The 27,346-nt window shown below is 35.5% G+C and overlaps 1 protein-coding gene across 4 annotated transcripts in view; it reads left to right on the top strand.

The window, feature by feature from the left end:
• LOC148949417 (uncharacterized) overlaps positions 1-27,346 on the top strand; it is a 69,811-nt gene that overhangs the window by 14,166 nt on the left and 28,299 nt on the right. Inside the window, exons 1-4 of one of the 4 annotated variants that reach the window (XM_089093444.1) lie at positions 6,485-6,662; positions 16,556-16,682; positions 20,486-20,630; positions 25,290-25,392. In XM_089093444.1, the coding sequence (XP_088949570.1) occupies positions 6,641-6,662; positions 16,556-16,682; positions 20,486-20,630; positions 25,290-25,392 (397 nt within the window). In that variant the 5' untranslated portion in view covers positions 6,485-6,640. Of the gene's footprint in view, positions 1-6,484; positions 6,663-6,977; positions 7,784-14,417; positions 14,843-16,555; positions 16,683-20,485; positions 20,631-25,289; positions 25,393-27,346 lie in introns of those variants that run through there. The other 3 variants (XM_089093445.1, XM_089093446.1, XM_089093443.1) reach the window with 3 other exon arrangements.

The raw sequence follows: 27,346 nt of genomic DNA, 5'->3' as shown, positions 1-27,346 counted from the left end.
GTTGCAAAAACTACCGTCCAAAAAAGGGCATTGGTATACAAAATCTATTTTAAGTATATTCATTGAAAAGGATCGTATTTAAGTTATGGAAGTTTTTTTTTCCATCTGGCCAATATTAGATGGTCTTAAAGCTTTAAGAGTCACCTAGTTTAGACTTTGAAATTTAGTGAAAAATATATTTATTCAACGATAGATAGATTTATTCAATAATAAATTTTAATCTTACATATTGTTGTATAATATTACCAACAACAGCATCAACTGCCCCCCCCCCCGCAAGGTTCCATGGCCAGGATTGCAGGGAGAAAATCATTTAAAACTTCTGATAATTGTATAAATTTGTACTTTATTTGAAGAATAAATAAACTAAAGTTAAATCAAGCCCAGCGAAATTGAACGATACACTTATCCGGTTATTTTAAATATTGATGCTATTGGAAGCCGGGGAAATAAATCTGCAAAATCTAGTGATTAGTTTGGTACTATGGTCTCGTCTATTGATGCTTCTGACAGTGGTGTCTGTTGGAGGGGGCTTGGCATCCCCCTTCCAAGATTTTTGTTTCCTTCCCCCTAGATCTTGAAAGGTACCTTTTTAGTACTATTACTGAAAATGACCTTTTTACGGTATTTTCATTAAAAAATGAAAAAAAAACTGTCACACACCTCTAGATTTTTAAATATACTTTTACTCCTGCCCTAATTTTCATAAACTGAAGCCATTAACAGGTGATGGGTAGATTACAATTAGATTCGGCGAATTTTATGCAATTGAAGAAATTGCTTAGACAATCTGAGTGCCAGGCAATCCAGTTTAGTTAACCTAAAATATGGACGGCAGATTCGTAAGGTTACCTCCTAATCTACCATGATCGGTTTTCATAATTTGTATTTTTTTTTTTTTTTTTAACTTAAATAAAAGCTCTAGGCCTGAATATTAACGGGTGCTACAATAAAGAAAAAGCTCTGGATGACCTCCTTCAACTGTACGATGTTCTATTCATTCAGGAACATATGCTCTCTGGATTGAATTCAAATCATAGGCAGCGCAAGAGCGCTGCCTATGATTTTTCTGGGGGCATATAAGAACGCCTATGCTTATGCCCTGGGGGCATATAAGAACGGTGTTGGTACAATGTATTATTTATTATTTTTTTTTCCTTTAGAGCAGGGCACTTCGTATCGAAGAAGTTGTCGTAGAAACTTCGAAAAGGGCTCATTCAATTGGAAATTGGAGTGGCTTGTGCCCTTTTTAATAGTCAAAAGTGATGGGAGGCAACTAACACCCCTTCCACGCCCACCATCTCCCGACACACATCCAATCAAAATTTTGAGATAGCCATTTTGTTCAGCGTTGTTGATTTCCAGATAGAAATTATGTTTTTGAGGAGGACACTCCCCCACAGTTCTCAGGGCAAGGGTTGTAAGTTATTCCCTGGGGGCATATAAGGTTTTTATAGAACGCGTTGTCGTAGAAAAAAGGGCTCATTCGTCGTAGAAAAAAAGGGCTCATTCGATTGGAAATTATTAAAAAAGGGCCCTTTTTAATATTAAAAAGGTATTGGAGGGCATCTAACACCCCTTCCACGCCCACCAATACCGAAAACCCACTAAATCAAAATTTTTAGACAGTCATTTTGTTCCATGCAGTTTAAAGTTCAGGAAATTATACCTTTCAGCAGGACACTCTCCCACAGTCTTCAGAGCAAGGGTTATAAGTTATGCACTGGGGGCATATAAGGTTTTTATTGAAATCTGTGTCGTAGAAACTTGAAAACGGGGCTCATTCGATTGGAAGTTCAATGGGCTAGTGCCCTTTTTAACAGTCGAAAGGGATTGAGGGCGACTAACCCCCCTCTCACGCCCACCTTTTCCCCAAACACATCCAATCAAAATTTTTAGATAGCATCTTTATTTAACGTAGTGGAGTTTTGGAAATTAGATCTTTCAGTATTACAGCACCTTCCCCCAAAGCCCTCAGGGCAAGGGTTTTAAGTTATGCCCTGGGGTTATATCAGGTTTTTATTGAAAGCGGTGTCGTAGACACTTCACAAGGGCTCATTCAATTGGAAATGGAAAGGGCTAGTGCCTTTTTTAATAGTTCAAAGTGATTGGACAGCGAATTTTGAGATATCGATGTTGTTCAACGTAGTTGAAAGTTCCGGAAATTAGGTCTTTTAGGATGATAACCCCCTCAGAGCTCTCAGTGCAAGGGTTGTAGGTTATGCCCTGGGGGCATATAAGGTTTATATAGAAAGTAGTTACAAAAATTTCAAAAAGGGCTCATTTGATTGAAAATTGAAATTGCCCTTTTTTATAGTCGAAAGTGAGTGGAGAGTAATTAACCCCCCCTCTCACGCCCACCATTTCCCCAAGAACATTCAATCAAAGTTTATAGATATCCATTTTTCAACGTAGTTGAAAGTTCTGGAAATTATGTATTTAAGGATGACAAACCCCTCAGAGCCCCCAGGGCAAAGGTTGTAAGTTATGCCCTTGGGGCATATAAGGTTTTTATTGAAAGCGTTGTCGTAGAAACTTCAAAAGGGCTTATTTTATTGGAAATTGAAAGGGCTAGTGCCTTTTTAATAGTTGAAAGTGGTTCGAGAGCTACTAACGCCCCTCTCACACCCACCATTTCCCCAAACACATCCAATCAAAATTTTGAGATAGCCATTTTGTTTAACGTAGTTGAAAGTTCTGGAAATTAGGTCTTAGAGGATGACAACCACCCTAACAGCGCTTGGGGTAAGGGTTGTAATTTATGCCCTGGGGGAAATAAGGTGTTTTTAGAAAGCGTTGTCGTAGAAACTCAGAAAGGGCTCTTTCGATTGGAAATCGAAAGGCCTAGTGTCCTTTTTAATAGTCAAAAGTGATTGGAAGGCTTGACATTTTTATAGTAAAGATCGATGTGAGTATAATGTAATTTTTTTTTTTTTTTTTTGTTAGTCCAGGACAATTCGTATCGAAAGAGTTGTTGTAGGAACTTCGAAAAGGGCTCATTCGCTTGAAAAAAGAAAATGCCCGTTTTAATAGTCGAAAGTGATTGGAGGGCAACTAATCCCCCTCCCACGCCCACCCTCCCATTTTCCCATTATGTTTAAAAACTAAATGTTGCCTTAAGATTAAATCAAAATTCACCGTGTTAATGCTAATTCCCAATTAGGCATCTCAGCAGTATCCCAAGAACGACTGAGGGTATTATGTTCAAACTTTTGGGGCTACTTCTGCTCTTAAAATTTAACCAAATCAGAATAGCGTAAGTGTATCCTATCTATCAAAGAAAGTAAACAGATTTTTTTTGCGAATGGTATTAAGTTTTCCATTTCAGGTCATCTAGAGGAGGTATGAAACTAAATTAAACACTACTATTTGTGTCCATATTTTTTAAATGTGGTATGTTTTTGAAAACTTATGAAAAAGTTTATCCATCATACAAATAGTAGGTCAAACTATAAATTCTCTTATAGAAACCGAAACGATTTACACAAATATTTTCTTTTTCCCTGAAAAAACCGTGTCAATATAAAACGAACAGAAATTAAAAAAAAAACTTTCCACAAAATAAGTATTTCAAAGAAAAGTAATTTTTTGTTTTACCCCATTAAACAAAAAATGAGCGAAAATAAAATCAAATAATCTACTAAGCGTGAAACTACCACAAATCAGCATCAATTATTAAATGAAACCCAAAACGAACAGAAATTACAATAAATAACCGAGTCAAACTCAAAACGAGCAGAAATTAACATAAGTTGGGCTCAAAACGCCTATGCCTTCCCAAGGCCAGAACATAATTTGCACTTTCATGAAAAAAATTAAATGTTTTTACTTTTATAACTTTAATAAATCAAACAATATTATCATTTTGATCACTAAATATCAGTATATGTATATTAAACTGACAATGCACATTCATTTTTATATTTTTTTAATAGATCCGTATCCCACGATATTTTCATACAGCCTGCAAAATTAACGACAGGGCGTCCGTCTAGAGGCCTTGCAACATACACAAGAAAGGAATTATCAGCAAAGTTTTCAATTAAAAACAGTAACTTGTTGACTGTATTTGCTATGGGTACTGAGTTGGTAAATATATATATGCCTACTAATTATAATAACGTTATCTCGCTGACAAAGTTTTCAAAAGCATCGGCTGCAGTTCGGCGACATCTAGAATTTCTTGAGTATATTGGGATAAAATGGGTTATGACTGGCGACTTCAACTGCGATCCAGCCAAAGACAATATCCACTCTGATATTTTTCTAAATTGCCATCGTTTCAAGCTTTGCCAAAGTCTTTGGATTTTACATATATCTATTCTAGTGGACATACATCCAATATTGACCACGTTCTGTCGTCTAGATCCATTCCTTGTCTCCCTGTCACAGTATACACAGATGATCCAGTTAGTGACCATCTTTGACTATCTTCTCATCTACAGCCATCACAGAACATTAATATTCAAAAGACAGGAAGACGGGTGCAGAAGAAGAACTGGAATAAATGCGATGCTGATTTGTGTATGACCACTGTCTCCTTTATTCTTTCCCGCATCAAAATGTCGTTCCACTTGCTATGCTCCAGCCCTCCTGAAGTACTACCCAATTGATCTTAGCACTTATTAATATCAGATTGTTCATGCATTGAAAGCTGCCGAATCAATAGCAGTCCTTACGAGGAGTGTCAAGATTGGCACAGAAAACCCGAGATGGTCCGAGTCTGTTGAGCTTCAGACAGCAAAGCAATGCGCAAAAATGTTTACGGGATCGAAACTCTTGCCATAAGCAAAAATTATGGAGAGGAGGTTTCTAGCTGGCTTGGATGTTTTTCAAATTTTGCAAATTTCGTCAGCTAAATCAATGAAATTGAAATCAAACTATAAGTTGTTTTCTTGAACCTTAGAGTCATGTATCAATCAAAGTGGATTCACGCATTTAGCAGATTCAAAATCATTTAAATGAAGAAAATTCTTCTGATTTCACTTGAGATTTCTTTAAAGTCGCTATTTTTTGCGCAATTTGTCAAACTTTGTTGATATTTTTTTCTGTTGATTAGCTAGGTGACCATGACCTATTAAATCAGATCTGACAACTCTAGACTCTTAAGAACTCTGGAAGTTATGAATGAAAAAGAAAAGGCATCGATGGCGTTTGACACCTTTTTAAAAATATGGTCACCTATTTATGATAAGTGTTACCCTGTGAAGGTTGTTCGTAAGACGAAAAATGTCCAAAGGAAACCGGGGGTGACGAATAAAATCTTGGAAAAAATTAGTGAATGGAAAAGACTTTATCGGTTGTACCTTGATACTGTTGATTTTGAGCTGTTGTTAGATAGGATTTCACATTTAGGGATAAAAGGAAATCGGATTGATTGGTTGGTAAATATCTACCAAATCATATTATTGACTTATACATAAAGTGAATATACTATTTAATACCTTTTTTTATGGTGATTACAAATATAATAATCATGTCTTTCGGAAATGAATTTCAGCCCCCCCCCCTATATATGCCAATTCAGGGTATATATTTCTACATTAGGGGGGATGGGGGCAAATTTTGTTTCTGATGTAAATGGGAGGCAAGTTTCAACTTAACCCCCACCTCCCCCCCCCCCTAATGTAGAAATATATACCCTGAATTGGCATATATAGGAGGGGGGGCTGAAATTCATTTCCGATATAAATGATTATTATATTCGTAATCAGCATAAAAAAAAGGCATCGAGTGATATATTCACTTTATGCGTAAGTCAATAATATGATTTGGTAGATATTTACCGATTGGTTTCGTTCCTATTTGTATGGTAGATCAATGCGTGGAGTAGTGGGGGATATTGTCAGTTTGTCTCGTCCTGTACTATGTGGGGTACTGCAAGGTTCTGTGTTAGGTCCGTTTTTTATATTTAATTTACGTCGACATATTACGGTTCTACATTCCCGATGCCGCCATAACATCCTTTGCGGAGGGCACAGCTATAACGATTGCTGGAAAGTCTTTGAGTGAGCTTGTTTCAAAAGCAAATAAAGTGCTACATAACCTGCATGTTTTTACTAGTCTTAGTTGCTTAGCAATGAACGCTAGTAAAACTAATTACATGATTTTTAGTCGTACTGGAGTTATTGATAATGTCTCGGTTTAATTAATCTTAATGGTACGGAGATTAAGCAGATATTTGATACAAGGTATCTTGGTTTTCAGATAGATTGTAATTTAAATTGGAAAAACATAGTGAAATTGTATCGGTGAAAGTTGCGCGTGGTTTGGGGCTGATTCGTAGATTTAAACATGTTTTTCCTGTTTCAATTTTGAAAATTTTATATAATACATTCATTCATCCTTACATTTTATACTGTTGTTCTGTGTGGGCTAGTAATTTTACTGTAAATTTTAAACGGGTACAAATTGTGCAGAATAAAACGCTGCGCCTGCTCGGTGATTTTGAAAAATGTGAATGTACAATTGATTATTATCGCCATTTTAATATTTTAAATGCTGGGCAGTTGAGAGATTATCAGACCTGTATTCGTGTATCAGTGTTTAAATAAACTAGCACCTAAGCACTTTTACGATGTTTTATCATCGAATTCTGCGTACCATTTTTATGATACAAGGAATTCCGTGGACCTAGTACATGAGAGACGACACACTGCTAGGTCTAGTTTTGTATTTAGGCATGTGAGTGTTTCGGTTTGGAACAGTCTTCCAGAAAGCACTAAGATGGCTGAAAGTGTGCCCTCTTTTAAAATGAGATAGAGAATTTCTTGATGAGTAAGGAGGGGTGAGGGAGGGGGGCTGTCTTCTGCAAGTACTGGTTTGCGGTTCCCACGGTTTTTTTTTTAATTGCATTTTTCTCTGTTTTTTTTTTCATTATATATGTCAGGGGTCGGGGAACTTTTTTAATCATTACCCCAAAATATTTTTGTGTAAGTTGATGCTACCCCATGGAGAAGAGCAAAAAAAACGAAATCGCCTCTTCTTAGCATCTTTCATGTTATAGCCCCTCATGATAATTTTGAAAAGAAAACAGTAACTAAAATTTTAATTTAAACATTATTTATTCAATTTATCAATGATAATACCTAGTAGTAGTAATACATAAGGGTAATACTAGTAATATCAGTAACATATAATAATTAAAAACTATTGGGGTACAATTGAGGTTGATATTTTGGGGCACTGTAACAAATTATAATAATAATAATGGAGGTACAAACAAAAATTAGAATTGAAAAGATTAGAAAAAAAGAATAATGGAAAACATTCTTCCTTCACGTTTTGGAGAAATGATGTTGTTTCATGTTCGATACAATTGCTTCAAAATTGGGACTTTTTGATATAAGCGTGATTTAAATACAGTCTTCGGTGTTTAATTGATTTCTGTTCTTCGTTTTTGTGTTCATTAGAGTTGAAAAGCCTTGTTCGCACAAATATGTTGTTCCAAATGGCAGCAATTTTTTAACCACCTCTTCATGCACAATTTTGAAAGCCCTTGCAGCTTTTGACATCCAAAAAGACGACAGATTTGGTTTACTCTCAAATTGAATACGTGCTTCAGTATTAGGTCGAAGTTCAAGAATTGCTTCTGCCAAACCTGGGGGTTCTTCTGGTATCATAGCAATTTCACATTTAAAAGGATGTACAATCCAACTGACAGTACGTGTATCAAGATTTGGAAAGTAATCTGAAAACTGCTTTCTAAGTTCGATAAGATGTCTTACAATTGTATCTTTGCTGTCAGCAAAAGTAATATTTTCGTAATCTTCCAAAAACAAAGGTAACCTTGAAAAAGAAGCTATCTTGTTCTGTTCTACTTTCTGTCTCCAATATTGCAGCTTTAATCTAAACGCTGACACTATTTCTCTCGATGAAATGATATTAATATTCTTTCCTTGCAGTTCTTTGTGTAATATATTTATACCCTCAAAAATGTCCGCTAAATATGCAAGATATGCAACCCAGGAAGAGTTTTTAAACTTATCTGCGAGAATGTTTTTTTTTTATCAATCATAAAAATTTGGACTTCATTTTTGAGAGTCCATACTCGATTTAGTACATTTCCGCGAGAGAGCCACCTTACTTCTGTATAATAAAGTAGGTCCGTATATTCAGCTTCACTGTCCTGACAATTCACGAAAGAGCCGCGTGTTTAGTGCATGTCCCCTGATAAAATTTACAATCTTGATGATATCATGCATGGCGGCTTCCAGTGTAGGTTCTAAATATTTGACCATAAGGGCCTGGCGTCATACAGTGTAGTAATACAGTGTAGTAATTTCAATATTTGGGATTTTTTTTACAAAAGCTGAAAAACCATTCATATGACCCGCATAGCTGGAGCTCCATCCAAAGATACAGAAATACAGTTTTCCCATTTTAAACTTTGCGCATTGAAGTATTCATTTACTTTATTATAGACATCAATTCCACGATATCTCAACTCGAGAGTAGAACAAAACAGCAATTCCTCTTCAAAATTATAAGCACCTTTGTAGCGAACATATACCATTAACTGTGAATTGCTACTAAAATCAGTTGTCTCATCAAGCTGAATAGCAAAATATTTAGTCTGTTTTAATGCAAAAATAACCTGTTCCTTCACATTTTCTGCTAATATAGAAATTCGTTCTTTTACAATTCTCGCAGATAAGGACACTGAATTCAGTTTCTTCGTTTCTTTTTGACAACACATAATCTCTGCCATTTTTACAGCACCTGGTTTAACAAAATCTTCACCAATAGTATATGGTTTCTTATTTCGAGCAATCAACCATGCTACTTCAAAGCTAGCCCTTGCTGCTGAACGCTGATCAAATGTACCAAACAAGTTGCTATTCAATCTTTGTCTTTTATTAAATAAAAAAACAAGTTTTTTTAAAACTTAAAACGAACAGAAATTATTCCGTATATTAAAGGGGCTGTCCCGTCTTCAACGCCTCGCTCTTTACGCTAAAGTTTTTTATTCTTTAAAAAAATAGAGTTGTGAGACAATCAAACTTTAGCGTAAAGAGCGAGGCGTTGAGGAGGGGACAACCTCTTTCATATACGGAATAATTTCTGTTCGTTTTAAGTTTTAACGTCGTTCCTTACTTTCAGTTAAAAAAAATACTTGTTTTTTTTTATTTAATTTTTGAACGCTTTTGAATTAATGCAGGTTTTGATTTTGGCTCACCATACATGAATAATTAAAACAAAATTTGCATATTAATTTTACTTTTATTTGGAAAGTACTAAAAAAATTTTGGCTTAAAGAGCGAGGTATTGACTAGGGGGTGAACCAAATCATATACGCAATATTTTCTGTTCGTTTTAAGCTTTGATGTTGCTCCTTACTTTCAGTTGAAAAACTTGTTGTTTTTAATTTAATTTCTGATCTTTGTCTTTAATAATGCTGGGAAATCTGGTGCCCCCTTCACGACAATGTCCCTTCCCCCATGAAAACTTCCTTCATGGAAAGATCCTCCCATATAACCCCCGACCCCTCACCTACCAGAAAAAATTCCCCCTGAAAACGTCTGTATACTTCCCAATAACGAATAATATATGTTTACATTGGGTAAAGTTCATAACTTTCAGCCCTCCCCCCGGGGACTTCGGGGGATTAAGTCATCCTAAAAGACATAGTTATCATATTTTCGACCATGCTGAACAAAATGGCTATCTCAAAATTTTGATCGGGTGACTTTGGGGAAAAATGAGCGTGGGAGGGGGCTTAGTTGCCCTCCATTTTTTTTTGGTCACTTAAAAAGGGCACTAGAACTTTTAATTTCCATTCTGATGAGCCCTCCCACGATATTCTAGGACCACTGGGTTGATACGATCACCTCTGGAAAAAAAAAATAAAAAATATAAACACGCATCCGTGATCTTTCTTCTTGCAAAATATGCAAAATTCCAAATTTTTGTAGATAGGTGCTTGAAACCTTTGCAGTAGGGTTCTCTGATACGCTGAATATGATGGTGTGACTTTCATTAAGATTATATACCTTTTAGGGGGTCTTTCCCCCTTTTTTTTTGAAATCAGCCAAATCTTATTAGGCGCGTAACTTTGGATGGGTAGGACTAACTTTTGATGAAACTTATATATTTGAAATCAGCATAAGAATCTCATTCTTTTGATGTATCTATTGGTATCAAAATTCCGTTTTTTAGGGTTTTGGTTACTATTGAGCCGGGTCACTCCTTACTTACAGTTCGCCACCACGAACGTTTGAACAGATATTTCTAAATTTGCAAAGTATTCTCATGGTTTGGAAGACAGGTGTGAATGCAAATTATCTAAATGTTTCTTCAACTGACTTTTTTTGAAAGATTCTGAAGTCAGTTTCTTCATACATACAACACACTGTGGTTTCATTGTACCATTGTCTTCTATTTATGTAAAACCGTAATTAGGGAATTCGTCTTGGTATATTCTTTTTCTATTTGTTGCCATCTAAAGGGAGACAGAAAATAATATTGGATTATATTAGATTAATTTATTTCAAAACGACCTAGTTAAACATAATCAATAAGTAACCGCCCATGGGAAGACATTAATAAACAGGCACTGGGCGGTTATCACAAACTGTTTCAACTTACTTAAAAAATAACTTTTAAGTTTCTAAATAAAATATAAATTTGTTTTTAACACGTACTTATGAATATTCTCATAAAGCACAGAAAAAAAAGAAGATAATAACAAAAGAAAATAAATGATTACTTGTATCTTCAATCTCTGAATCATGGCTCCTCACCCCCACCCCTCACCCCTCACCATCAGTTGGGTGACATCCCCAAAGGCATAATTAGTGGACCTTTTAACAATGCTGAACAAAATAGATGTCTACAAATTCTGATTGGATGTTGGTTTTGGAACTGATAGGTACGGGGGGGGGGGTTGCCCTCAAATCACTTTTGACTCTTTTAAAGGGCACTAAACTTAAATCAAATGAGCCCCACCTGAATTTTATACGACTACTCATTCCATAAAATCTTATATGCCCCTGGGGCATAACTTACAGCCTTTGTCCCAGGACTCCTATGGGTTGTGTAAACGCTGAGGGTATTGTTATATGTTCTTTGGACTATTTTGACAAAATTTCTATCTCAAAATTTCTGTCGGATGCATCTAGGGAAAAGAATACGTTTGTGGAGGGGGTGGCTCCACCCCTCTCCACCAAGGGTGAAGGGGGTTACTCCAAGGGTTGCACGGTCCTTGTGTTTCAAGAATCGTTCTTAAAAAAATAGACAAAAGGTCGAACATTAGCGTAGAGAGGAGGGTATTGAGGAGGGAGTAGCCCCCGTCATATACGGAATAATTTCTGTACTTTTTAAGTTTTAATGTCACTCCTTATTTTCGGTAGGAAAAACTAGTTTTTGTATTTATTTCTGATCGTTTTTCAGATAATCCTAAGAAATCCACCTCCTCTGTGGAAAATTTCCCCACGAACAATTCCTCTATATAAATTTCCTCCCATGTAAAATTTTTCCGCCGGGAAATGACTACCGGACAATTCCATCCCTGCTGCGAATCCTTCCCAGAAAATTTTTTGCTTACGATTCTGCCTGAAAAATACTCCTTACTATACTTTTGTTTGAATAAAGACTCGTATTCATTTAGTTTCTGATACTTTTTAAGGTCAGTGGGGAATATCCCTGTTTGGAAAATACCCCCCCTGGAAATTTTATCCCCCAGAAATTTCCCATGGAGGATTTCTCCTGGTGATAATTTCACCATGGAAGTTTCTCCTGTAGAAACCCTCCCCCCCCCAAAAAAAAAAGATCCCAAGAGAATTCCAACTCCGCTGAAAACTTTTCCCTGAGAGTTCCCTCAGAGTGTCTCTACATGTACAATGGGATCAACAACGAGAAAAAAAAGACAAATAACAAACATTCTGTATACAATTTCTGATAAATTCTCCCCATATAAAATTTTTCCTGAAAAGTTTACCCCCAGAAACTTCCATCCCAATGGGAAATTCTCCTCATAGAAAATCCATCCCCAGAAGATCTCCTTCCTCCCTTGGAAAATGTCGGTATACTTCCCTATAACAAATACTATATGTAAACAATGGGTAAATTTCATAACTTGCGGCCCTTCCTCTGGTGAATCTGAGGGGTTATGTCATCTCCAAAGATATATCTATTGTGCCTTTTAACAATACTGAACAAAATGGCTATCTCAAAATTTTGATCAGACGACTTTCAGGAAAAAAGGGCGTGGGACGGGGGCTAGTTGTCCTCCAATTTTTTGGTCACTTAAAAAGGATACTAGATCTTTTAATTTTTGTTTGAACGATCCTTCTTGCGAAATTCTGGTACCATCGGTTCAATATAATCACCCCTGGAAAAAGAAACAACAACAAATAAACATGAATCCGTGATGCTTCTTCTGGCAAACACTATAAAATTTCATGTTTATAGATGGGAGCTTGGAACCTTTACAGTTGGGTTCTTTGATACGCTGAATCTGATGGTGTGATTTCCATGAAATACTTTGACTTTTATGGGGTGTTTTGCACCGTTTTCGAAAATTTGGCAAATTTTCTCAGGCCCACTAATGGGTAACATTATACTTAAAAAATATACTAGAATTGGAATGATCACAATAAGCTAATTTTTGGTACACCTATTGACATCAAAATTGATTCTAGATCATCAAGATCTAATTTTTTTTCTTTTGCTAACTTTTCATTTTCAGTTAGTAATACTTGATAAATAGATAGATTTTTTTGCCTGACTATTGGAAGCCGGATGCCATTGTTAACTAAGAAGGTGCCTGCTTGCCTATTATCTTGACTGTAGCATAAAAGCAAGGAGAAATAAAAATCGCTTATAGATGAAAGAATGCAAACTTGTAAAGAATTTCAAAAGTATTTGCAAATAGTTGTCTGCGGGAAAGAGCAAGCAACTCAGAAAAATAATAACGTTTGTAAAAAAAAATAACATTTGTAAAAAATTAGTAGAAAATAAGTAGTTAAGTAAGTTTAGTGCTAGACAAGTTGTTTTAATACTGATTTGCTGAAAAATGCATTTTTTTTTTAAATATGTATCCAGCGAGGGAATATTCTATTTTATGTCATAAATTTGCAAAATATGTCCTTTTTATGTCCCAAATTTCTAAAATATGTCCCTTTTTTGCCCTATTATGTCATTGTGTCCCGGCACACAGGAATATGTCCTTTGGACATAAGATATGTCCAGTTGGCAACCCTGGGATGAATAGGTAGCCGAGTCAAAGATTTGATTTGAGAACACTAGTGAGATGGGAGTAAGATGGCGTAGCGTGCATATGTTGATAAATTGTTTAAGTCGAAAAAATACTAACTGGCTTACAAAATAGCAAAATTAGAAATACACACTTTTTACTCACAAAAGTTTCATTTTTACCCCAAAAATTTCATTTTTACCACATTTGGGGCAATCTACCCTGGTTCCCCGACCGCTGATATATGTAGTAAGTGAGTAAAATATTGAGTCCTGCCACAAACAAATCTGTATAGATTTTCACATGGTAGGTCTGTTTGATATGATTTTTTTGTGAATATTGGTCTTAAACAAAAATTTATTTCTCTCTCTCTCTCTCTCTCTCTCTCTCTCTCTCTCTCTCTCTCTCTCTCTCTCTCTCTCTCTCTCTCTCTCTCTCTCTCTAAAAGCAACTAATGCTACTGCATCTAATTAAAATCGTCCTATCCAATGTTAATTTGATCTTGAATAGTGTATTAGGAAAGGCACCAAGAGTTTTTTTTTAGGTTTTGAATGTAATTTTATTCCCCCCCCCCCCAGAAAAAAAGGCATAGTGAGATACTTTCTCATTTCTAGGCTACATGCTCAATTGCAACTTTAATTAAGGTAATGATTTCGAATCATTAATATAACTGAATTCCACAATCCTTCAAAATGAGTATTTTCAAAGGCACACGTTTTGAAAGCTTTTCTTAGGATTACAATAGATATTTTCCCTTCGCTTAAGTTAGTCGCTCTGGCTCTTTTCTTTTGTCATGAAACCGGCTTACGGGAAACCAAGGAGAAAAGAAGTGAATTAGAAAGAGTTACAATTATTCTTTCTATCAATCTTTCTGCACATATTCAGCAGACAAAGTTTTTTTTTTGTATGCGTGCTATATATTTCTACTGTTCAAAGTTTGTACATTGCGGACTACTTTTCCCGCCCTCGGCTGTTCTGCGGACATTGTCTCAATTTTGGCTGTTTTTTCCATGATGCTAGACAACAAGTTATTCTCTAATTTAAGCGAGTGATTGCGTTAGTATCAATAAAGGAAGCAGTTCTTTGCCTTTTTCATTTTTCTTTCATTAAATTTTTTCCATTCTACTATTAGATTCTTTTCTTTGTTTGTCTGTTTAAACTCATTTTCTTTTATTTTTTGATCAAGACTATGCAATTGCGTTCGCGTAAGCCCTTTCAGTTTTTTTAATAACAATCTGTTACAATTAATTAAGACGCAACATTTTTTTAGTTGTAAGGAATACCTCGAGATTAAATTACTTTTCAATTACAATTGGCATAATTTTTTACAATTCAGGGAGGCAGTCGAGATAAAAAAAGCACATTCACCAAAATGTAGCTCTCAATAGAGACACTGGAGAAACTTTTTAAGCCCGATTTATGATGAAATTATTAATTCTTATCGTTTTTACATACATCTACAAAATTATGTTGCGCAATCAAATAGTCTCTGATATTAATCTAACTGGAAAGCGATTAGCCTTTATGAGTGCTTTACGTAAAATGAATTTGTGAAATGCCATTTAGACTTGTGTTTTTTATTCAGTTACCCTTTCACCGTTACTGGGAAAGGGTAGTCCAATTTTAGTTTTGTGTTTTTGTTTTAAGGTTTGGTTTTTTATATTTTTATTCGGCACTGAGGATGGTCATGCGGAGGTCTTGACAGAAATATTTGCATAACTGTTAAATTTTTTCACTGGCTGTTAATTGTCCTCTTTTTCTTCCTTTCTTCGCGATTTTATGTTTTATAAATTAGTGCAAATGCACAGGCCAATAGAGGGACTACTTGTAAAAATGTTGTGAGAAAAACAGCTTTTCATTCTCTTTACTGGCTTTTAATTTCACAAAGGAGAACCAATTAGGTGAAATCTTACGTTTTATTCTTTTGATTGGCTTAAAATTCTCAAACGAACATACGAGAACTAGTTAGGTTTTAAATGCAGTGTTATTCAGCTTCCATTACTAACATACGCTTATAGAATAATGTAAATGGCTTGCGAAACTACGTCACAGATGTAAACAATTGAAAAAGTGAAGTGCGCCCTATAGCTCATAATTATTGTAAAGTAATATTTAATTCTTATTGTCTTATCGCCCTATCTTGTCTTAGCTCCTCTTTTTCTATTGTAAGTCTGGCTTTTACAACTATTGACTAAAAGTCTAAACTAGTCTAAAGCCCTATCTTGTCTTAGCTCCTCTTTTTCTTTTGTAAGTCTGGCTTTTACAACTATTGACTAAAAGTCTAAACTAGTCTAAAGCCCTATCTTGTCTTAGCTCCTCTTTTTCTATTGTAAGTCTGGCTTTTACAACTATTGACTAAAAGTCTAAACTAGTCTAAAGACCTATCTTGTCTTAGATCATCTTTTTCTATTGTAAGTCTGGCTTTTAAAACTATTGACTAAAAGTCTAAACTAGTCTAAAGACCTATCTTGTCTTAGATCCTCTTTTTCTATTGTAAGTCTGGCTTTTACAACTATTGACTAAAAGTCTAAACTAGTCTAAAGCCCTATCTTGTCTTAGCTCCTCTTTTTCTATTGTAAGTCTGGCTTTTACAACTATTGACTAAAAGTCTAAACTAGTCTAAATCCCTATCTTGTCTTAGCTCCTCTTTTTCTATTGTAAGTCTGGCTTTTACAACTATTGACTAAAAGTCTAAACTAGTCTAAAGCCCTATCTTGTCTTAGCTCCTCTTTTTCTATTGTAAGTCTGGCTTTTACAACTATTGACTAAAAGTCTAAACTAGTCTAAAGCCCTATCTTGTCTTAGCTCCTCATTTTCTATTGGAAGTCTGGCTTTTACAACTATTGACTAAAAGTCTAAACTAGTCTAAAGCCCTATCTTGTCTTAGCTCCTCTTTTTCTATTGTAAGTCTGGCTTTTACAACTATTGACTAAAAGTCTAAACTATGCTTTGATTGGTTTGAAGAAAATTTGTCCATGGTTTGATTCATTGTCATGCAAGATGACCCTCTCCTCCTGCACGCTGCGTATCCTCCATTTGGTTTTCTTGAATTATACAATGACCAGACACAAACGCAGGAATCTGTTTGGGGCTTCGGCAAAAAGCAATCTGCATAAGATACATTGAGAGAATCGTAAAAACGGTGAATTTTTGGGAGAAAGCGGTCCCGAACGCTCAACCTCCCACTTTGCGTGCTTGCAATGCTGGCACGTTTTTGCGTTTGTTAACGTTTGTTATCAGTTTTCTTCTAACCTGGAAAAAAATTAACAATTAGAAATTTCAGCCTAGTAAAGTTATTCATTAATTTAGACCAACGAAACTCTTATAATCCATCTTTATTCAACGGTTATTTGTTTTTAGGCTTAGAATCGCGTATATCAGAACTGACGAATCAAATTGAGCAGACCTCGAAGTTGTTGGAAGTTACGTTAGCGCACGTGCAAGACGAAGAAAATGCATTGAAAGAAGTCCAATCAACTTACAAAAGGTACTTTTTGTTTTGCCTTAAGGTATAAATTACATTTTGATTCCGGGGTTTGGGCGAGAGTTTGCCCACCAGCACTGCACATTGGACAGCCATAACTGAGCATAAAGTATGCATGACTACCAACTCACCATGGCTTTTTATTCACTAATTAAAGATAATTGCTTGAAAAAATAGGCCAGCTTGAAGCTAGTTAGGCCACTTCGTTTGCTTGAAGATATGCCAATTCTGTATGTTCTTTGTATATAATTTTATTCCTTTACCGTATATATCAAATTGCGTGTTTGATTTTTATTTCAAGTTATTTGATTTGTATGGAACGGTATAATCTGCAATAAATAATTATGAAAGGATTGCCATGTTTGTCTGTTGAATTTTCCAGCTAGGCACGGTGATTTTTCGGCTCAACTCCGAAGACAGCAATTTTTTCATGAAATTAGAGTAGTAAATTAGTGCGTTAGTTTGGTCCCTGTAATTAGTGTATTTCCTCTTATTGTGAATAATTACAAGTTATCTGAATTAGTCAGTGAATTATCGTCGTTATTCCCATATAAAAATAATTTAAAGAAGAAAGTTCATTCAACTTCTTGTAGTGGACTATTCTAGTATTTTGTAAATTATTTGGGGATTCTCACCCCAGTCTTTTTTTCCTTTTTTTTGCAATACAGGAGATGTGTAGGGTACTAACTCACTGTCTATCTTGGTTAAAAGTTGGTGTCTTGTTTACTGTGTTGGTTAGTAAAGGGTTCTAAGTATCTAGAGGAGCTTTCAGACTTGGAATGTTTTTAATATGCCCAGATCCAAGTAGATACCTCACTGGAACCATTTTCAACCAGCCTTGACCAAAAGCAGCTACTACACTTGAGAAATTTTCGATAGTCCTAGACCAAAAGGAGCTACTGAACTTAGGAGGGTCATATTCATCGTGAGACACACCCTTGGACAGAAGAAGTTTCGGGACTTGGAACATATTCGATGATTTACATCTTTTCTCAATCGTTTTCTTTTTCTTGGATCAGGTATGTATATTTTTCAAACGGGTGTTAATGCACGACATACAATTTGAATGTCTAATCGGCTTGAAACTTATAGAAGATATACCCTGGCCCACCTGAACTTCAGTGCGAGGTAGTTTTGGCAAAAGGGTTAAATTAGACAAGTATTTTGCTTTTATTTGATCGGTTTTAAACTTAAGCGGCATGTACCATGGGTCAGGGGATCCTAAAAGCACAACCAAATTTTGGTTCAAAGGGTTTTAAATCTATTAAATTATTCAAAACCTTGACATTGACCCTCTTTCGCAGAACCGCTGCTAGCCGTCGGACTACTTCGCTCAAACAGGGATCAGGAATCGGGACTACCCCCAAAATGCTCCTTTGCAGGTTGAAGCTCCCCACAAAAGACCTTAAAAGATTGTATTAAAACTTTAAATATTCACTTTATCAAACAGCTTTCTTAGTTCAACCCAACCTCCCATCCCCTGTTTTGTCGATATTGTTGGGTCCTTGTTTTTGCTTTTCAGTGCCAGTTTTGTTCTTTGCAAGTGTGTCCAGGTAATCTCTAGCTACCATAGATAAAATATCGGGTATCGTTGGAGCGCAAATTGAACAAAATGAGATTAGCAACAGTCGGAAAGTGCTTGCTCTTCTGACTCCTCAGCTATATGACTCTTGATTCCTCGCGCCTTAAAGTTTAAAAAAACAGGTAAAGTTGAAACCACCCCCCTTAGGCCTCCTGAGTTTCCAACCAGTATAATGCTGTGGAATTTCGGTGAAGCTGTCCAAAAAACGAATCGTATCTTGACTGAGTGCAAAAATTTGAGCGATTCCAACCTGCAGACCTGACTCGGTGGTCACCAGAAAGTTAGGGCATGTTATATCTTGTTTGATCTGGAATCACACACAAATTTATAATCATTAGAATGAACCGCGGAAATGGGCTAGTGGCCTCTCTAGCATCTTCTCCAAACTCCATCCCACTGTCACCTTTTAGCAGAAATGTAGTCGTGGCTCACCTTGTTTGGACGGAACTTATCCAAGAATTTCCAATCTACATGAGTAGATAACAAAATTGAGCCATTGGTCCCGACAATGATCTCATCACTAATATAGGTTAAAATGTACCTTAAGCCAGAATCACGTAAGGATTTTCAGTCTCTACAAATAAAGTGGTAAATTAGGCCACCAGTTGCCCTTCTAAGACCTGCAATCCCCAAGCCACTGACAAATTTTGGCTGAACGTGGTATGTACGTTGCAATTTGTTTGACCTCAAATTGTACAAGAAATTTCAATCTGTCCGATCGAGGCAAAAATTGGGCTTGTGGCCCGTCCAACACCACTCCAACACCGACTTTTTAGTAGAAAGACCGGCAGGTTTTTATTCTGATCAATGTGAGATTTACGGGGCAAGTGCCTTAGATAAATGGAACAAAATAATTAGGGTTTAGAGAGGTATAGAATCTGATCCAATAATTTTATGAAAGTGCGTTTCTCTGTTTAAAACTTAAGGGACAAGGAGATCGAAAAGACCCACTCTCAGAGGCACACTTGACCTCCAAGGTCGGCCTATTTTTCAAAGGAAATCGTCGAATATGTTTGAAAATTAATCAGCACATAGCTACAGTTAAGTAGATTGCTTACATGGAGTTTCATATCACTGCTTTTATTGGTTGAAGCGCTAGAAAGGCTCAAATTTGGAAAAGTCAGGGATTCTACGAACTGTGAAATTTTGATTCTTGCTAATGCCTGGAATGTGACTGTAAGCGATCTAAAATTTTTTTGAGAAGTCTCTTCGGTAATATGTACCCGCATACCAAAATTCAGTTGAATTTCAGTACTTCTGACTTTTTGGTCGCTCCGTCAGCAAGCTACCTCGGAGGCCACCAATATCAGGCTGATGTCAGGCTATTAGTCCCAAGTAAACTAATAAAATTTCTTCGATTCTCCATTTGTTGACCATGCTAAAGTTGACCGCCCGATGACCCAGCAGCTTCGATTCCTCGGACCTTAGCCCAAAACTGTCCCTTGATAGCTCATGTGTATTCTTGTGACTGGATGTCCTCACGATTTTGCTGTTCATAGAGTGACTCCTCTGACCCCTACTCATCTTGACACGAGAAATGGCGTTTCTTGATTCATTTCTCCACAATAGTTGTATTTTTATCTTAGACGAAAAACTTGTCCTTGCGGAAGATATGAATAAGAATTTAATTCGCATCTAAGAATGAAATAATCAAATGTCTTATCTTCTAAAAGAATAATTTTTGTTTTTGATATACTTTAAAAAAATTTTATCAACGAAACCCTTCTCAAAGAAACATATATTATTCTATCAAAAGACAAGAAATAATTTTACTGAAGACAACAAGACAGAACTAACTGACCTTGATATATATTTATTCAAACACACTAGCATTTACAACAAAACAAAACATGAAAAGAATCTTTTAGTTAAGATCTTACACTTCAGCTTTTAGAGAGTTTGAAGGGGCGGTAGCCCACTCTGTTTTGTTGTAATTTCTGTTTTGTTTCTAGTTTGGCTTCATTATTATTTTTAATTTGTGTTCTTTTTTTTTATTTCACCTATTCCATCATGGCACTTTCCGTCGGTTTCAACTTTGACAGTTATGTGATGGTATTTCTTATCGTTTTAGGTCTTAATTTTGCTCTTTACTTTTTTTTTGAAAAACCTATATTCGGACTTTTTAAAAATTAATCGAAAGTAAAAAGGTGATTTTTTTTGCAACGAAATTTTTTGGATTAATGCTTGCTGTTTTACATTCAGATAATTTTTTGATTCGTTTTAGCTTACGTCGGGCTATTCAGAATAAAATGGAGCTTAATAAACTGAAGCAGCAGCAAGACGCCGTCAAAAAGTTCCACGCTGATTCTTTGCGATCTCAAATTCAAGCTCGACTTTCAGCGTGCATTCGTACCGAGGAAAAGATTCAGGTAAAAAAGAAACAAAATGGAAGTCAACTTTTTAGTACGTATAAAAACGAATAAGAAAGCACGTTTTTGATGTAGTTTTTCAAAATTGTGTATGAAAAAAAATTACCCCCCTCCCCCATCTAGTTATGTTGTCAAGCATTTTTGCATTTTATTTTTTTTGTTTAATGTTAATTTTAGCTTCTTTTATTAATTGCAAAGTTTAAATTTGCACCAGTTAGCTGTTTTCCATTACTCTGTATGTGTAAATAAGTAGTTAAAAGCATTTTAATTTATGTAAATAAGATATGCCTATTTCGTTAAGCACATATCCTCGTTTTGGGTAACCGGTAAGAAGTGGGCGTATTTTGTCAAAAAGAAATCATCAATGTGATACGTTTATTTTTCTAATTACCTTCTGCCCTTTTTTAGATGTTTCTTTCTTTTGTTAGTGCTTTGAAATAGTTTTTAAATGAAATTTTGCGTTTTACTAAGTAAGCTGATCTCCGAATAGCAACAAGGTTGATTTGAACTGCTGGGACGCTATATTTTTTTTCAGATTCCATACAAAATGACATTCAGATAAGTTCAACCTTATATGCCCTCAGCGCATAACTTACAACCCCTGCCCTGAGAGTTGTGGGGGGGATGTCATCCTCAAAGACATAATTTCCGGACCTTTCAACTACGCTGAAAAAAATATCTCAAAATTTTGGTTGGATGTGTTTAGGGAAATGATGCGCGTGGGGGAGGGGGAGGGCTGGCTGCCCTCCAATTGCTGTTGACTATTAAAAAGGGCACTAGAACTTTCAATTTCTAATTGAATGATTCCCTTTCAAAGTTTCTACGACAACTCCTTCTTTATGAAGTGCCGTGGTATAAAAAAATAGATAATAATAATAAATAATACATTGTACCCATATCGCTCTTTACTTAGACAGCGCTATTGCACTACCTATGGTATGCAGATTCCAATTGCATATAAATTGTTATTCTTTCATGCAAAGAAATGCTTGTCAGGCCTATATTGAGGGGAAAATTATTGAAGGGTATCGAAACAGACTCTGAAACCATTAAATATTCATTAACCTGACCGCTCTATGGTCTAAACTAAGAACTGTTCGTACTTAGTTAATAGCTAACCTTTGATATTTGTTTAATATTGGGAGCTACTATTTTATACTTGTGTGTTTCACTTTTATTTTTTATTCTTCATAGAAAACATAACCAGTAAAAATGGCGTGCTTCGCACTATGAAAAAAAATTGCTGAAACTAATTTACAGCTAGTTTGTTTACTTTTACGAAATATTCATAAAATGATCATTATGATAATAACAATTATTAATAATAATAATGACTTATAGCTTAATATATAAACAAAAGAAATGGAGTAACAAAAAAAGAAAGACATAAATTAAATAAACACTCCCTACGACAAAGCTACAATGTAAATGCATCAAAATAATCGAACAAGAGGAAAATAAGGATCTAGCCGCACATGCTTTTTCTTTTGACTTTACGTCTGAAGCTGAGTTCTGACAGAGCCCAACAAAATTGCTTGTGAAAAAAAAATAGTTCGCGAGGAAACGAAATTCGCTTTACAATTCGCATTGAAGGCGAGTTTTTATAAGTAGGATATAATATAAGTATATATAATTAAATATAATTATGTAAGACAAGCCACATTTATTTGGTATTGAAAATGTTTTGGTATAAAAAATGTCGATTCTTTTATATATTAAATAAAAAAAACAAGTTTTTTAAACTGAAAGTAAGGAGCGACATTAAAACTTAAAACAGACAGAAATTATTCCGTATATGAAAGGGGCTGTCCGCTCCTCAACGCCTCGCTCTTTACGCTAAAGTTTTTTATTGTTTTAAAAAATAAAGTTGTAAGACAGAGTCAAACTTTAGCGTAAAGAGCGAGGCGTTGAGGAGGGGACAGCCCCTTTCATATACGGAATAATTTCTGTTCGTTTTAAGTTTTAATGTCGCTCCTTACTTTCAGTTTAAAATACTTGTTTTTTTTATTTAATTTCTGATCGTTTTTTAGTTAATGCTGCTTTTATTTGCATAAAAATTTTACTTTTCTTTTGCTAAATGGATGTCTTTACAAATTAACTTACGTAACTAACTTCTATATTCGTATATTTTTCTTCTGGCAAAAAAAACAAAGTTGCAGATTTTTGCAGATATGAGCTTGAAACCTATGTAATAGTGTTTTCTGATACGCTGAATCTGACGGTGTGATTTTCATTAAAATTCTTTCACTTGTAGGGGATGTTTCCCCCTCTTTAAAAAATCGAGTAAATTTTCTCAGGCTCGTAGCCTTTGATGAGTAATACTAAACTTAATAAAATTTATATATTTAGGATCAGCATTATAAACACATTCTTTTGATACATTTATTGACATCAAAATTTTGTTTTAAAAATTTTCGATTACTATTGAGCCGTATCGCTTGTTTTTTTATTGTTTTTTTTATTACGTATATGTTATTACTTATATGAAGGGGTTCTCCCCTTAGTCAATACCACGCTCTTTACGTTAAAAGTTAAAAAAAAATTTGATTCACACACCCCTGAATCACAAAGGCCGTTTAATTAGAATAGATAGCTCTTTTGAAAGAACTAAAAAAACTGTAGCGTAAAGAGCAAGGTATTGACTTGGGGGAGAACCCCCTCACATACGTTATAATTTCTGTTCGTTTTAAGTTCTAATATTCCTTCTTACATTTCAGTTGAAAAAACTTATTTATTTTTATTTAATTTCTGAATGTTTCTTAAATAATGCTTGGAAATCCGGTGCCCCCTTCATAGAAAGGTCCCTTACCCCAAAGAAACATCCTCCACGGAAATATTATCCAGAGTAACCCCGTCCTCTAGCCCCCCCCCTCCAGAAAACATCCTTCCTGAAAATGGTTGTATACTTTCTAATAACCAATAAATAATGCTGGCAAGTCCGGCGCCCCCTTCATGGTATTTTCCCTTCCCCCATGAAAACTTCCTTCATGAACAGATCCTCCACCATAACCACCGACCCATCCTTCCCTCCCACTACCAGAAAAAAACCTCCTGAAAACTTCTGTATACTTCCCAATAACCAATACTATATGTTAACATTGGGTAAAGTTCGTAACTTTTAGCCCTCCCTCTGGGAACTTCGGGGGATTAAATCATCCTAAAAGACATATTTATCATATTTTTGACCATGCTGAACAAAATGGCTATCTCAAAATTTTGATCGGGTGACTTTGGGAAAAAAATAAGCGTGGGAGGGGGCCTTGTTGCCCTCAATTTTTTTTGTCACTTAAAATGGGAAATATAACTTTTAATTTCCGTTCAAATTACCCCTCCCACGATATTCTCGGACACATGGGTCTATACGGTAATCCCTGGGAAAAAAAAAACAAAAAACAAATAAACAAAAAAACACGCATCCGTGATCATTCTTCTGGCAAAAAATTGAAAATTCCACATATTTGCATATAGGAGCTTGAAAACTCTATAATAGGTTTCTCCGATGCACTGAATATGATGATATGATTTTCATTAAGGCTCTAGAATTTTTAGGGGGTCTCTCTCCCTTTTTTCGAAAATTAGCTAAATTTTCTCAGGTGCGTTACTTTTGATGATTAGCATTAAACTTGACGAAAGTTATATATTTGAAATCAGAATTGAAATCTGATTCTTTTGATATATCTATTGGTATCAAAAACACGTTTTCTAGAGTTTCGGTTACCATTGAGCCGGGTCGCTCCTTACTTACAGTTCGTTACCACGAACTGTTTGAAAGAATGAATATTCTGAAACGTATACTTGAGAATTCCTTATATAGAATTAGCATTCTAGAACATATACTGTTATAAACAGAGTGAACACGGGATTTTCAGCAAACAGCTTGTGATATTTTGTTTTCCTTTATTTATTAAGAGCTAGGCTACTCATTCCAAAAATTGAATAAATAACTAACACATTTTTACCTAATTCATCAAGCATTCTTGCCACCTCCTTCCATGCATTATTGTTATTCCCAGGTCCTTGTATTCTTTGCAGTGTATATCATAGATTACAAGATATAATCTAATGCTTGTTATTGATTTTTCAGCATCTATTTTCTTTTTTTTTAAATATGGCCTTGCTGCACGATTTTTTTCAACTTAAAGTTGAAGCATGGCCAAGCGATTTTTTTCGCTTCGGAAGGCCTTTGTGGCTCGGCGAAGCAATTTTCGCTAGGTGAAGCAACACTTGCGCTCTGTCAGAACTAAGCTTGACACTTTATAAGACATCACAATATCAGTTACACCAAACATACAAACAATCTGGTTGCTATGCCACCTAGGCAAAAACAAAAAGTACTTGCAATAATGAAAGATAAAGCTCGCATGTCTCGTATGTCTTGAACATTAAAAAATGGGCGCAGACCTGATAGAGAAAGGATCAGATGGTCATAATGCACCGAATAACTTCTAGCTAAACTCCATTTATATTTCTCTCTCTCTCTCTTTGTGTCTTTCTCTTTCTCTTCTTCGATATCTCTCTCCGATTCTCTCTTCCTTCTCTCTTGCTTTGCTTATGTACTAATGAGGTGAATGCAGGTTTGTACAAAATGGAAATAGACATTTACTTTTTTGTTCAAATAAGCTACATCATTATCTTTTTTTAAGAAATATTTTTTTTTAGAAAACAATAAAAAAGAAACGCCCAGAATTGGCTGTGATGAAGGAACAGGACAGAAGAGTTTCGATGACTTGGGAGGTTGCTTTTGCTAAGAATAAACAGAAGTGTACGTATACGTTTTTTTTTTCTCTCTTTCTTGCTTCATAAGCTGTATATACAGGGTGGCTAAACAATCTTCAAGGGCAATTTTTTAAACTGACAGAAACATTACAACAATATAATATTCTAATCGTTGCTGTCATTTGAATTTCTGCTCTGATAAACTGACCTGCTCTGACGAATTATTAAAGTAGCAAGAGCAGTGGAAATTAAACCTGTTTGCTTGAGCTGGCAAAGTGAAACTTAGTCATCCATATATATCTTTAAGATTAACAAAAATTAGGAATTGGATTTTTAATTAATAAGATCTCCATATGCAGGTATGCAGTTATTGGAAGTAGAGGTGCCAATAAAAAAAGAAGTAAAAAAGAAAAAATGTGGGTGAAAATTCTGAAGCTAGAGCTATTTATTTCTACTTGCATCTTATAGCTAGTAATTTCTCTTTGAAATTTATTTCTGTTTAAGAATGAACTGATTTTTAATATTCAAATCTTTATAGACGAAAAGCGTTGCCAAATTCAACAAATTAGTTTGTTTATTTTATTTTCACTGTTCAACGTGGCAACACTGACGAAAATAAAAATCTTGGAGAACAGCGGTTCTCAGGTATGAATAGACCTGGCTTGGGTACTGGGGGCAACAGGGGCGCAGCTAAGGAGGAGAGGGTCACTCCCCCAGAGTTTCAAGGTGTCGGCACGTAGCGCTGACGCCTTGGAACTTTGGACGTCTTTTGCGTCCTAATTTAGCTTTTGTGTCCATATTTGTCGGCAAACTGGACAATTTTGTAGGCATATTCTTTGTTCCTTCCCCCCCCCCCTCCGCCAAAATCAAAACCCTAGCTTCGCCCTGGGGGGCAAAAAAGGTTTTCGTTTTGATGTCCTTGGTACTTTCATGCTAAACATTTGGGAAATTCCAGCTAAATCTCTCATAAAAATGGTAATTTTTTTTTGCTGTTATTGGAAACCGTAAAAGAGGAAGCTCTAGCTTGTCTCTGAAAAAAAAAAAAAAAAAAAAAAAAAAATCCAATGTCATTTGGAGCTACCCAGAAAATTATGAACTTAAGTATAAAACCCTAAATAAAAATATTCGGGGTATTTATTGTTACTCTTTTAATTAGACTTTATCGAAATCCAAATTTTAACAAACTGGAATTAAATTTGTTTTGAATTCTCAAGCTGTGGTGCGAACACTGACCTGTCAATGGCGTTCGTAGCTCTTAGTTCTCTTAACACATACTCTTGCACCAAAGTATCCTTATTCGTTGAAAGAGCACATTTTTCAGTGTAAAAAAAAGTTAATGGCTATCAAGTGCCGTGTTTGACAACTATACTGTTTGCAATGTATTTTAGACATATGTAGCAGGCAGGAGTTTAAAACTGAAGGTAGACTAAAATCCAAAAGTGCGTAAGATGTAAGTTTATTCCCTGGCCCCATTGCCAAAATGTTTTCTTGGAAAATGTTTTGAAAATAAATAGAAAATTCACTGATCCAAAGAAAGAACACTCTCGCCGGTTCGAAAGTGCTGTCCTCTACTTTTACAAGTCGCTTCTGTTTACGATTTTGGTTGAATTTGGGATTACATTTTCTGTGTTTGGGACTGATGCAGGGGAATGGTATTACCTATGCCTCCTAAACTTTTGCAGATTTTTGTTCACCGTAAACTTTTGAACTAAAAGAGTTACTATCTTTTTTTAACCCTTATTAATACTCACTGAAGAGTCTTTAACCTTTACTGCATCAATCTTTTCTTTTTTTGTGGGGGGGGGGAATCGTTCATGAGATCCACCATCTGGAAAATATTGAGGGGCTGTTTTGGTGTTCATCGAAAAGAATTGGATAATGACTGTTAAAAAAAACGAGCTAAGCCCTGATTCGCTGTAAAAGCAAGTTGTAGGCAAAAATTGGGCCTGTGATTTATATGGCCGCTCTCCTCCTTCGCCATCCTACTACCGACTTTATAG

Source organism: Artemia sp. Qi Xiang Cuo, chromosome 8 (genome assembly GCF_049724085.1).
Source record: "Artemia sp. Qi Xiang Cuo chromosome 8, ASM4972408v1, whole genome shotgun sequence".
In the NCBI taxonomy this organism is placed as follows: domain Eukaryota; kingdom Metazoa; phylum Arthropoda; class Branchiopoda; order Anostraca; family Artemiidae; genus Artemia; species Artemia sp. Qi Xiang Cuo.
This window is presented reverse-complemented; position numbering and strand designations above follow the sequence as displayed.